The sequence below is a fragment of the Scylla paramamosain genome, chromosome 17 (assembly GCF_035594125.1).
Source record: "Scylla paramamosain isolate STU-SP2022 chromosome 17, ASM3559412v1, whole genome shotgun sequence".
NCBI classification, from domain to species: domain Eukaryota; kingdom Metazoa; phylum Arthropoda; class Malacostraca; order Decapoda; family Portunidae; genus Scylla; species Scylla paramamosain.
In genome coordinates this window covers 19,724,947-19,738,581 of record NC_087167.1, presented here as the reverse complement: position 1 = coordinate 19,738,581, position 13,635 = coordinate 19,724,947, and the positions used below count along the sequence as shown (strand labels likewise).

General features: G+C 39.8%; 1 protein-coding gene across 4 annotated transcripts in view; it reads left to right on the top strand.

Moving 5' to 3' along the window:
* LOC135108577 (uncharacterized) overlaps positions 1-13,635 on the top strand; it is a 131,504-nt gene that overhangs the window by 69,715 nt on the left and 48,154 nt on the right. For 3 of the 4 annotated variants that reach the window (XM_064019727.1, XM_064019725.1, XM_064019728.1), the window contains 3 exons: positions 6,722-6,837; positions 8,573-8,755; positions 12,961-13,027. In XM_064019727.1, coding sequence (XP_063875797.1) covers positions 6,790-6,837; positions 8,573-8,755; positions 12,961-13,027 — 298 coding nt within the window. In that variant the 5' untranslated portion in view covers positions 6,722-6,789. The remainder of the gene's footprint in view (positions 1-6,721; positions 6,838-8,572; positions 8,756-12,960; positions 13,028-13,635) is intronic. The other variant, XM_064019729.1, reaches the window with a different exon arrangement.

Here is a 13,635-nt window from a genome sequence, read left to right as displayed (position 1 = left end):
TGGGACTGGCATTTCAGTGGGCAAATTTTTTTATTGGATTTTTGTTGCCCTTGGCCAGTGTCCTTCCTACATAAAAAAAAAAAAAAAAAACCTGTCTAGAAGAGCAGTATGAGTGGAACCCCCCCAGACATGTGAAGCATACTCCATACATGGATGGATAAGGCCCTTGTACAGAGTTAGCAGCTGGGGGTGGTGAGAAAAACTGGCGGAGATGTCTCAGAACGCCTAACTTCATAGAAGCTGTTTTTTTGGCTAGATGCCAGAAGTCATGAGGGGAGTTAGATCTTAAAAGGTTTTGACACTTCCTGTTAATGAAGGAGTTTTTGGCTAGTTGGAGAACAGACTTGGCATGGTTCCGGGCAGAAATATAAAATGCATGAGATTCTGGTGATGGAAGCCTTAAGTACCTTTTGTGGGCCACCTCTCTATCATGTATAGCACGAAAACAAGCTGTGTTAAGCCAAGGTTTAGAAGGTTTAGAACAAGAAAAAGAGTGAGGAATGTATGCCTCCATGCCATACAATATCACCTCTGTTATGCGCTCAGCACACAAAGATGGGTCTCTGACATGGAAACAGTAGTCATTCCAAGGAAAATCAACAAAATACCTCCTCAGGTCCCCCCAACTAGCAGAGGCAAAACACCAGAGGCACCTTCGATTAGGGGGATCCTGAGGAGGGATTGGAGCGATAGGACAAGATAAGATATGAGATTGTGATCAGAGGAGCCCAAGGGAAAAGAAAGGGTGACAGCATAAGCAGAAGGATTAGAGGTCAGGAAAAGGTCAAGAATGTTGGGCTTATCTCCAAGACTGTCAGGAATACGTGTAGGATGTTGCACCAATTGCTTTAGGTCATGAAGGATAGCAAAGTTGTAGGCTAGTTCACCAGGATGGTCAGTGAAGGGAGAGGAAAACCAAAGCTGGTGGTGAACATTGAAGTCTCCAAGAATGGAGATCTCTGCAAAAGGGAAGAGGGTCAGAATGTGCTCCACTTTGGAAGTTAAGTAGTCAAAGAATTTCTTATAGTCAGAGGAGTTATTTAGTATGAGAGTGGCTTTGTAGTCGTAGCCAGATGGTGGAAAACTTGGAAGATTCAAGAGCGTGGGCACGAGAGCAGGTTAAGTCATTGCGCACATAAACGGAGCATCCAGCTTTGGATTGAAAATGAGGATAGAGAAAGTAGGAGGGAACAGAAAAGGGGCTACTGTCAGTTGCCTCAGACACCTGAGTTTCAGTGAGGAAAAGATGATGAGGTTTAGAAGAGGAGAGGTGGTGTTCTACAGATTGAAAATTAGATCTTAGACCGCGAATGTTGCAGAAGTTAATGAAGAAAAAGTTGAGGGGGGGTGTCAAGACACTTAGGGTCGTCGACAGAAAGGCAGTCACAGAACACCTGACTTCTGATCTTTCTAAAATTTCTGATTGGGGCAGAGCAAACTTGGTATTGTTCAATGCCTCAAAAACTCAATTCCTCCATCTATCAACTCGACACAACCTTCCAGACAACTATCCCCTCTTCTTCAATGACACTCAACTGTCCCCCTCTTCTACACTGAACATCCTCTGTCTGTCCTTTTCTTATAATCTGAACTGGAAACTTCACATCTCATCTCTAGCTAAAACAGCTTCTATGAAGTTGGGTGTTCTGAGACGTCTTCACCAGTTTTTCTCACCCCCCCAGCTGCTAACTCTGTACAAGGGCCTTATCCGTCCATGTATGGAGTATGCTTCACATGTCTGGGGGGGTTCCACTCATACTGCTCTTCTAGACAGGGTGGAATCAAAAGCTTTTTGTCTCATCAACTCCTCTCCTCTAACTGACTGTCTTCAGCCTCTCTCTCACCACTGCAATGTTGCATATCTAGCTGTCTTCTACCGCTATTTTCATGCTAACTGCTCTTCTGATCTTGCTAAGTGCATGCCTCCCCTCCTTCCGCGGCCTCGCTGCACAAGACTTTCTTCTTTCTCTCACCCCTATTCTGTCCACCTCTCTAATGCAAGAGTTAACCAGTATTCTCAATCATTCATCCCTTTCTCTGGTAAACTGTGGAACTCCCTGCCTGCTGCTGTATTTCCACCTTCCTATGACTTGAATTCCTTCAAGAGGGAGGTTTCAAGACACTTATCCATCAATTTTTGACCACTGCTTTGACCCTTTTATGGGACTGGGATTTCAGTGGGCATTTTTTTTTTTTGTTTGATTTTCGTTGCCCTTGGCCAGTGTCACTCCTACATAAAAAAAAAAAAAAAAATGTTGACATAGGTAATACATAATATTAAAAGCTCCCTAATTCAAATCAGAGTCCCAGTTGAATGGAAGAGAGCCAATATAGTGCCAATCTACAAAGGTGGTAGTAAAGAGGAGCCCTTAAACTATAGGCCTGTGTCTCTAACAAGTGTGGTGTGCAAAATGTGTGAAAGATTGGTGAAGGATAAATGGATGCAGTACCTAGAAGGAAATGAAGTGATAATAAAGCAACAATTTGGATTTAGGAGAGGGGGGGTCATGTGTTACAAACTTACCGAGTGTTTATTCTAGAGTGGTGGATATAATGCAAGAAAGAGATGGATGGGCTGATAGTGTTTATTTAGACCTGAAGAAGGCCTTTGATAAAGTGCCACACAGGAAATTGTTGTGGAAGTTGAAGCATAATGGTGGGCTAATAGGGGGCCTGCTGATATGGATGGAAAATTTCTTTTACAAACAGAGAAATGAGAACAGTGGTAAAAGATAAAAAATCATCATGGAGGGAAGTCATAAGTGGAGTACCCCAAGGCTCAGCACTTGCACCAGTCATGTTTGCAGTCTATGTAAATGATATGACAGAGAGTGTGAACAGCTACATGAGCCTTTTTGCAGATGATGCAAAGTTGCTGAAGAAAGTTGAGAGTGCAGAGGACTGTAAAATGTTACAAAAAGACCAGAACAAGATATCAGTGGAGTTATAGATGGGAAATGGAATTTAATTTAAAGAAGTGTAAGGTAATAGAATTTGGAAAAAAGTACAAGAAGAGTAAAAGGAAATTATGTGTTGAATGGTGTAAGGTTAAGTGGAGCAGAAGTGTTACAGTGACTGGGAACCTGACCCCAGAGAGACACATTAGCAAAATTACAGGAGAAACCTATAACTTGTTGAGAAGAATAAGGCAGGCCTTTGCATGTATGGATGAGGATATGGTCAGGAAGATGATTGTGTTGCTGATAAGACCTAGACTAGAATATGCAGCAGTAGTGTTGTTGCCATACAAGAAAAAGGATATAAGGAAGTTGGAGAGAGTTCAGAGAGCAGCTACGAAGATGGTACCAAGTATCAGGGACTTGTCATATGAAGAGAGACTGGAAAGGATACATCTACCAACGTTGGAAAAGAGGAGAGAAAGGGGAGACGATTGCGATATATAAAGCACATGACGGAGTAGAGGAGGTGGACCATAGTGACTTAATGGTCTGGGATACATGGGACTCTAGAGGACATGGAAAGAGGCTGAAGAGGAGTGCTTGTAGAAGAGATGTCAAAAAGTATAGTTTCCCATATAGAAGTATTGATGTATGGAACAGTCTGGATGAGGAGATAGTAAATGCAGAAAGTATACATGGATTCAAGGCTAAGTTGGATATTAAAAGATATGTAGATGGGACAGCACGAGCATAGCTCTTTTCCCATAAAGCACAACTAGGTAAATACAACTTGGTAAATACAGTAGAAGAAAATATCGTGATACCGCGTGTTGGGGCACCAGTGAGACATCACTTTTATGAAGCCATATGAGTCATTGGGACTAAGAGAAGGTATGTACTTATTTTCTCCTTGATAGCTTCAGTGCGACTGACATGAGAGCGATGTAAAGGTTGCTGCGACAGAGGCAAATCTTGTTATTGCCGTAACGTGGGTAATGTGTTAAACTCATTTGCAATATTTTCAGGTGGTTGAGATTTACTTGAACTGAGTGTAATGCCACCCCCCCTCCTCCCTCCTCCTCACCGGTCCGATCTGAGCTCTAATGAGACGAGGCAAAGATCTTCACGGTGAAGAAGAAAAAAGAAGAGGAAGAGAGAAGAGGTGAAGCACGCACACACAATAGAAAAAAAGAAAACATTTTTGATTGGTAATGGTTCTCGCCTTCATCGTCATGGCCAGAGGGTAGGGAGAGGTTAATTATCACACAGTACCTACAGTGTGACTTTATTAGGAGGAACGAAAAATATAAAAATAGCAAAAAAATAATTAAATGAATAATACTGATGGGATTCTTTGGGTTGACTGACCCACTATGACACTATCGAGTGGTTAATCTAGAAAAAAAATAAATAAAATAAGGCACTTGAAATTCTGGTATGGCATATGCACTTATACTCCGTTACTTAACACTATGAATACACAAGAAAATAATTACTTTTATAACTCCTCAAGAGTACCATTGATTCTGGGCACCGTTATATCCCTAAATAGCGTCACAGCCTTCATCCATCACTTCTCTACGGCAATAATATTGCCCACAACACATTCACAGTAGACTACACTTGACTAAAGAAACATTACATGGCTAACACTTTCCCAAGACTCTGTGGCCTGTCTTCACGTGGGACCAACACCGGCTATTTTATCTGTTGCCAGAGGGAAGGGAGACGCCATTCCGTCAACACGTACTGTTACTATATCTTCACTAGAGACATGAATAATAAACATGAACACAGTAATATTCACTTCTAAATAAAAGAAAAATCAAATATTTCAGAGCTACGAGACCCACCTGTTGCCAGAGGGAAGGGAGACGCCATTCTGTGCTCTCTCCCTCAACACCCACCCTCAGGCCTCTGAAGTTATTGGAACCTTAGCTAGTTCTCTCTCTCTCTTCTTTCACAAATAATTTTACTGAACCGTGAGTTTAAATAAAAATGCAGGAATAATTGGCTAGCAAGGTGAGCATATAAGCTGGACATTAGTTGAAGTTAATAATTGAATTCTAAATTACTAACATATTTTATAAGCTAGGGAATGACACCTTATGAGTTACTGGTAGGCTGACGCAACATGATGTAATCCTATTATTCGTATTACCACTGATTAGAGAAAACCACAGTTGAAATAAGTAAAGACTATTTATAACAAATGTTTCAAGACTTCTAAATCACTCCCACGAATACACGCCTTATAAATATACTTTTTCATATAATCACTAAACCTTTAATTACCGCTATTATCCTCCTCTTCACCGCAAGCTACAAAAGAAAACAATTATTGGGGAGACTCAAAGAAACACAGAAATAATAAAAAGGAGCGTTACATGAGCTTGCCCCCTCCACTTGTTGGCCTTCTCCTTCCTGTATTAAGTTCCTCTTTTCCTGTACTGTGTTCCTCATTCTTACGTTTCTTTCCCATGTTGCCTGTGTCCTTTATCTCTGTGCCTTTCTCCATAGTGTTGGGGTGCTTGGCCATGACCCCATTGCTGGATCTCATTGGATCTTCTTCTCTGTACCACCTTCTCCATCTCACCAGATGCCTGTTCCATGGGTCGCCCCTTACCACGTACAACTTTCTCAACTCACTCTCTTTCTGACTTGCATTCTTTAGTCTTGCTTCTTCTCTCACCTCTTTGTCCTTGTTTCTTTCCTCTTTGTTCATGAGAGACAGTAACATTCCTTAGCATTTCCCGGTTTTTTGCTGTTTGTGTCCTTTAATTTTGTAGGCATTTTTAAGCACTCTGTCCTTTAGTCCTTCTCTCATAGTTACTACCGTTGGCCTTCCCTTCTTGAGGTTGCTGTTTCTGTCATCCTTATTGGGCTCTTCATTATACTTCCCGATTCTTTTATTTCCATCATATCATCCTCAAATATCTCCACTCCAGCCACTTCACACATTTCATGAATGGTAATTTTGTCTTGCTTAATTTTCTCCTACCTAAGACCAATATTAGCTTTCCTGTTAATATGCTCAGGCACACCAATGACCACCATGTTATTCTTCTTGTCAAGTCTACTCTGTACTTGAGTTGCTGCTTTCTCCACAAGAACTCTGTCAGTGTCCTTTTGTTCATGCATCTGTTTCATCTCTTCCTTCATTACATCCCTGTAAGACTCTAGGGCAGGTTTGACGCTGGTGCTCACCCTCAGTTATCTCCCTAGACTTTTTTACTCTCCACGTCCGCCAAATCCTTCCTCATTGTCTTAAACTTCTCTTCTGAATCCATTTCTGGTACTTTGAGTTTTGACTCAATCTCATCCTGCCATCCCTGGAGTGGTGTCATTTGTGATGCTATTTTACCACTGACTATGTTGAATTTATTGCAATACCAGTGAAGGGATTCAAGTTCATAACTCATTAAAAACTTGTAAATTTCCATCAACATAAATGCTCTCATAGGTGATATGATGCCACTTATCACACAGATTACACATTAAAGCCTCATCCTTATTGTATGTTTACCTTTGCAGGTGCCACAAGTATTTGGGGCAGCACCCTGCTTAATCCTCTTGGTGCCAACTGAGCTTTGTTTACCACTCATCACAGACCTCAGATATTTTATACACATTCTCACTATGGGTGTTTTTAGGACTTGTGCTGTTCTTGATTTATATTAAGGTCTATATCCCAGTATGCACTCAATAGACTCAAAACTAACAAAATATTGAAGTAAATGCAGGAGCTACACTGAATACGTCTGCTCTCTGCCACTGCCAAAAATTATAAGATTATTATTTATCTCCATCTTACATTGCAGATGATTCCTGCTCTTTGAACATCTGTGAAAATCAAGGAACAGGAAACACTGACAAGAAGATAGCCAGAATGGCTCACTGGTTCCTGAAGAAAGCTTTCAGTGGCCTTATTGAACCTGTGAGTTCTTTGCTGTTGTATCTGTGTTATTTTCCTTCCCAGCTTTCTTTCCTTAATTTGATCCTTTTTTACATGTGAGGGACAATGTTAAGGTGGTATATCAGCCTTTTTGACCCAATTTTTGTCAAAAATGGTGAAATGAGATATTTGCCCCAAAAAATCAACCAGTGTTCTGGTAATATTTCAGAGATAAAGTTTTAGTGTTCCATGCCATTTTTAAAACCTCTAGAGGACATTTAAAGGGACATGTGCTTTGCATTTAAAGGTCCAATCTGAGGCATAGGAAACGTACATTTTCACGTTTTTTTTTCCTGATTTTTTAAATTTAATGTTTTTTTATTATTATTATTTTTCTATCTTGCAAAACATGAGATCTATCTGAACAGCTGGCATCCCTCTCACTGCCTTAGTATGGTATGCCTACCAGCATCATTGCCCTTGAGGACTTCCAAGCTAGAGGTGGGTGTATCGCCTTGCTCAATTGCACTTTTTGTTATTCTTACTTCTGAATACTTATGCTTGGCCTCATCATGCCAAAAACAAGTGCTTTATGTAAAAAGAGGAAGAAAGCCTTTATCAAGGAAAGAGCTCACTGGTGGAAACATCAAAATCAGCAAGAAACATACGCAATACTATTACCACCAACACCAGCAGGCTTAGGCCTTAGCTCCTTGTTCATGTGCTAAAAAGCAGAAGAGGTTTCTCACACACTCATTCAAATTTCCAGACTGCAGTGGCAAAACGCGAAACATCACCAAACTATCGAGAGATGAAGATATTCTTCTCCCTCCTTCCTACCTGAGCAACTGGAATTAGTGAAGAGTGTGTATACTTGGCTTACATCAGATGAAATGATGAAAAGAGTCAAGGAGTCACACAGAACCCAAATGAATCTTACCGCGGTCACATATGGCTACACTGCCTGAAGCACCTCAGAGCTGCAAAAAGAAAGCTTGACTTTGTAGTAGCTGTGGGGCAATGATGGAGTATAATGGTGGTTATGTCACCAGCAATCTCCATCACTGTCTTGGCCTGCTATGTACCTCCATACTTCACAAGGGCCTCGAGAAGAAGGACAACAGGATGGACAGGCCACTAATAAAAAAAAAAAAAAGGAGTAACAAACGTTTCTCAAGAGAACTCATTTACTAACCCCAAAGCTTCTGTTGGGTTGGAGCGCGGCATCATGGAGACTCACCTTTGCACTCTGTTTTCTCGAAACCAACTTTTTTGACTTTGTGTTTTAATAACTCCACTAATTTTTAATCAATTACCTTCGTTCTTTTTTTTTAAAGTAATCACCATTTAATATTCTACATCTTATTCTGATTAGAATTTTTATTTTGCCAAATCTTCCAGTCAAATTTTTCCCTAATTTCTCACTTTTTTGACAAAATAAAAAAACACGCAAGTTTACAGTTTTATTAAAAATTGCACAAGCATATAAAATGAAAAAGAAAACATCAGATAAAACTTTAAAGTATCCATTCTCGTTTTAATCAGACAAAATTTAAAGCAATTTTGGAAAGTCATAATTACATCATTCTTTACATGCTAGGTGGACTAAATTAGGGTTTTTTTTTTTTTTTTTTTTTTTTTTTTTACATTTATATTGGAACAGCTTAAGTTTATCATTAAGACACAATAAAAATTCAAAAAATGATTGAATGAGTTTTAGCAAAAATGACTAAAAAGGGTGATACACTCAGAGTGCATAAGATTGATGTCATTGCAGTGTGACTGGTTCATGCTGCAATTCCTGGAGCTGGAGAAGAAGCTGTATGGACAGGAGTCAGCTGTCAGTCTGTTGGAGTGGTACAAGAGTGACCCTTGCTGTGCCCCAGCACATCACCTCGCCTACCACTTCTACAAGAACCTAGTGCCGGGATCAGTCACAGAGCAACTAATGGAGCTGGAGGTGTGTAAGGGGAGAAATGACCAAGATAGGTTATAGTGAAGTGTCCAGCCATTTTTCCAGCTCCCAGAGTCATCTGAGCCAAGCAGGAAGATAGGTTATAGTGAAGTATCTAGCCATTTTTCAAGATCCCAGAATCATCTGAGCCAAGCAGGGGATGTTCCACAAAGGGGTGATGGGACAGAAACACAAGTGAGCAGTGTTGAAGTTTAATCACATTGCTTTCTTCACACACTACATACAAGATACCAAAGACAAGAGTAATACACATTTACGCAAGGACACTGCCGCTGAAGTTTCTCAACACCCTTCCCCATTCCGTCACTGTGACATGAGAAAACACTAACATACGAGTACACACACACACTATACAACCTGTCATTAGGGACAAATGAGGGTGAGGGCACTTCATTGCAGTGAAAACCGAGATGACAGCCAAGAGAGAACAGGTGTGCCTAGTCTTGGCACTGAGTCTGTTCTGCTGGAGCTGGAATTACAGGGTCCGCAAATAACCTTGGAAAGAGGCTACAAGAAGCCTACACACACACACACACACACACACACACACACACACACACACACACACACACACACACACACACACACACACACACACACACACACACACACACACACACACACACACACACACACACACACACACACACACACACACACACACACACACACACACACACACACACACACACACAATGAAGCCTTGAGACAGGTTCAGCTGTTCAAAGCATCCACACACTCTAAAACAGCCGATGACTTGATGCTCTGGGACGGGCGCTAGTGAGCTCTCCCTGCACTCCCAGGTGGTGAAAGAGGGAAGAGTACCAGGTTCCCCTGCTCCTCCTCAGCTTGCTTAGGTGGGAGTGGTGTTTCATCCCTTACAAGGTGCTTCTGTTTTCTCACTTCTCTTAATTCTTTTTACTTCACATTTTGTTTTGTTTTGTTGTGATGAGTGAGTGAACAAGAGAGCAACTAATGGAGCTGGAGGTGCTTCTGTCTTCTCACTTCTCTTAGTTCTTTTTATTTCACATTTTGTTATAAGCTGCCTATGTTGTGACAAGTGAGTGAACAAAAGAGTAACTAATGGAACTAGAAGTGCTTCCATCTTCTCACTCCTCTTGGTTCCTTGGTGATTCATTTCTCTTTCTACTTTATATTGTGTGTTGTGATAATTGAAGTGACAAGAGAGCTAATACAGTCAGTGCCAAATGGTTGTGTGTGTTTTAAACATAGTGTTATACTTAATTGCTGTGCAGTGCTTAGAAAATACACAGGTCATGATGAAAGTTCAAGCTATAGAGTTTTATAAGAATGGTGAAACAAGTAGAAAAATAAGCTGTGCAACTGATGCCAATGTAAAGACTGTGATGTGAAATGGTGTGATGAGTGGTGTGAGGATGTGCCTCACTTTGACAGTGGTGGTGGACCAGCCCAAAAAGTTTGACAACACCTTGCATGTTATCAAAATACAGTTAAAAGTAAATTCTCAGTTTATAATAAAACAATTGAAAGAACAAACTTGTTGGGCTGGTCCACCACCATGCTTGTGGTAAAGGATATCCTAGCATCTTTTGTCATGCCCTTTCTTTACCAACACACTCACATACAACGTGCTGCATACAACTTTTTATCCTTTCTGAAGAACTCTTCTATTATAATTTTAATCCCAAAAATCAGATTCACACAACTTTCTCCTTTCCTAAATTAGATATGTGCTGATTTCCAGTCACATATTTTATTTCGCCAAGAAAAAATGAGAATAAAAATAAAGATCAACTAATAATCATTCACTTATTCAGACAACAGAAAACTAACAAAAACATATGCAATACAAATGTGCAATTTTTAGAATTCTCAAATACAAAATATGAATTGTTGTGTATATGCAAATGGAAATACATATTTGATCCTATTCCTGTTTGAAGTGTAAATGGTGCCAAGTCTGAAATGAACTAAACTTCAAGATAACTATTTCAGGAAGTAGATGAAATTATAATAGATAAGGTTACATTGGTGATATACAGGACCTCCCCACTATGTGATTCATCGTTATATGATAATTCGCTTTTATGATCATTCTTCTTTACTACCCCTTACCCGCTAAATGATCAGTTATGCTCCACTTTTATGATCGCCCAAGTGCACATTCACCCTCTCTGCAAACAAGTGTAGTGGCATTTATTTGGGTGAATGATCATAGCACCATGATGTTCCAACAGCCAGTATTTCCAGCACTTGTGTTCACCAACTGTGTTGTGTTTGGAAGTGCCAAAGATTTACCAGTGATATACAACATCAATGACTTTATATTGCCAACCATGGTTTCCAAATGTCCTGCTGGCTCCACTGACTGCCTTGCCAAGGCCAAGAGAGCAAGGACAAGCATCAATCTTGAGATGAAATTGGTGATTCTGAGGCAGCATACTGGAGGAGAAGGGATGAATGCCATCGTATGCTTGCTTGATTTGGCCCAGTCATCTGTCTCCATCGTCCTCAAGAATACTGCCAGCATCAGAAAAGCAGGTGAAGCTTGCACTATGCTCATGGCAAAGACGACCACCACACTTACTCACTACTGTGAGATTAAGTAGGAAAATTTTTTTTATTTTATTGCTTTATTCTTGTGTTTGTTTTATTAATGTAACATGTTTTATTACTTTAGGCAATAACTATTTACATATGATATTTCATGGTTTTTATGGGTTTTAGAGACAATTAGGGCACATTCATACAGGTCTTGGAATGCATCCCTTTTTTACCCCACTCATTCTTAACTTGGCTATACAATCATTTGCTATATGATAGCATTTTCAGGACCCTAATTCAATCACATAGTAGAGAGTACCTGTGTTAAATTATATATATATATATATATATATATATATATATATATATATATATATATATATATATATATATATATATATATATATATATATATATATATATATATATATATATATATATATATATATATATATATTCTGAGATGCTAGTTTAAAATTTGTTTTATTTAAACATTTATTGTATTGCACCACAGTGAGTATGGCTTGAGATTCCACTGTATAGAGACCTCTGCCAGTTGGCCTAAGAGAGACATAAAGATGGGACTGTTGTGCTGCTTGGTGTAGAAAGCCTTCTCCATTACATTGTCTATAAATAGGCAGACATACCTGTCATGCTTTCAGTCAGCTTTCAGTCAGCCAGCTTAATAAATTATATGAATAAAGGCTTGTATAACCCAAGAAAGAAAGAGAGAGCGAGAAAGGAAAAAATGTGTATGAGAGAGAGAGAGAGAGAGAGAGAGAGAGAGAGAGAGAGAGAGAGAGTCTCATAACTCAGAGCTACACCTGCCAAACTTTGGCTACACCCACTCCTAAGTCTATGAATAGGCAAACAAACCTTATGCTTTTCAACAGCTATCTTGAGTAGAGATGTATACAACCTGAAAAGGAGAGAGAGAGAGAGAGAGAGAGAGAGAGAGAGAGAGAGAGAGAGAGAGAGAGAGAGGCGTTTCATTTTAACCGAGGTCATATGCCTGGGAAATTTGAGTCTTGCATTTAGCAGAAGCCTCAAGCCTATCACTATTCAGTAGTATCACATCACCCACAAAGCAAAGTACTCTCTCTCTCTCTCTCTCTCTCTCTCTCTCTCTCTCTCTCTCTCTCTCTCTCTCTCTCTCTCTCTCTCTCTCTCTTTCTCTCTCTCACATGGTATCAAGTATCAAGTAAGTAAGTATTACATTGTGGAACGTATGTTTTTTTTTATAGAAAAATTATTATGAGTTTTGAGCAAAACGACTTAAGAGCAGCCATCCAGAACATAACTAGCTCATAAATTGAACACCCTCTGTGTGTGTGTGTGTGTGTGTATAATCTTGTACAGTTAGCTCCAAAAATTTTAGTACACATCATGGCAAGGTGAAGGCAATGTTTGGCATGACTACACAGTGGGGCTGAAAATGTCCCCAGGGTTAGGGTAACAGATGGAAAAGCTGTTGTCAGTGCTGCCTGAGACAGAAACGCATGCAGTATCTCCATCCCAATTACCCTAACCTTGGGGATAATTCCTGCTCGGTTTTGTGTCATGCCAGACATTGCCCTCCCCTTGCTGTGATGAATACCAAAATATTTGGAGCCCACTGTACCAAATAACTCCCTCGTGCATTGAAACTAGTGTCTTGCCAACAGTGCATCAGCAGAGCGTGTCCTGACGACCCCCTGGTGCTGGAGCAAGTGAACATCTACCTTCACAGTTGTAAGTCCACTGCCTCATTTCTTCATTAGTTCCCCTCATTAGTTCAATGTGCTGCATCAGAGTACACCTCTGAATGTCATTTACTCTATGTTTTTATAAGCTATCACATATATCACATTTTCTAACATGTAGTGTTTTATTTATATACTTTTTTTTTTTCATCCTGGAATATTTCCCTGCACTATATGATATATTTATTCAGTACATAGTAAGCAAGCCTGTTTCCACAGTACCCATGTGCTGCTGATGACACCACATTTTTGCCACCACACTTGTTTAGAAGCATTGACAGTGATGGTGTGTATTGCTTAACCAGTCCTGACAGCTTTGTATTAGGAGCAGTAATCAGAAGTGTCAGCAGTGCAGAATGATAATATTAATGGTGATGATTCACAATTTTTGTGTTGGTGATTAATAGTGATTAGTTTTACTAACAATGGCCAGTATTGGTGATGGAGGAGGTCACTGGTGGTATTTGGTAGTATTAAAGTAAGTTCTGTAACTTAGGTTATCTTGATAACTTGTCAAAGTGTATCTCTAAATTTCCTTGATTCATGTGCATGAAAATGCTATAACCAACACCTGAATAGTTATTAAGTAATGTGTAC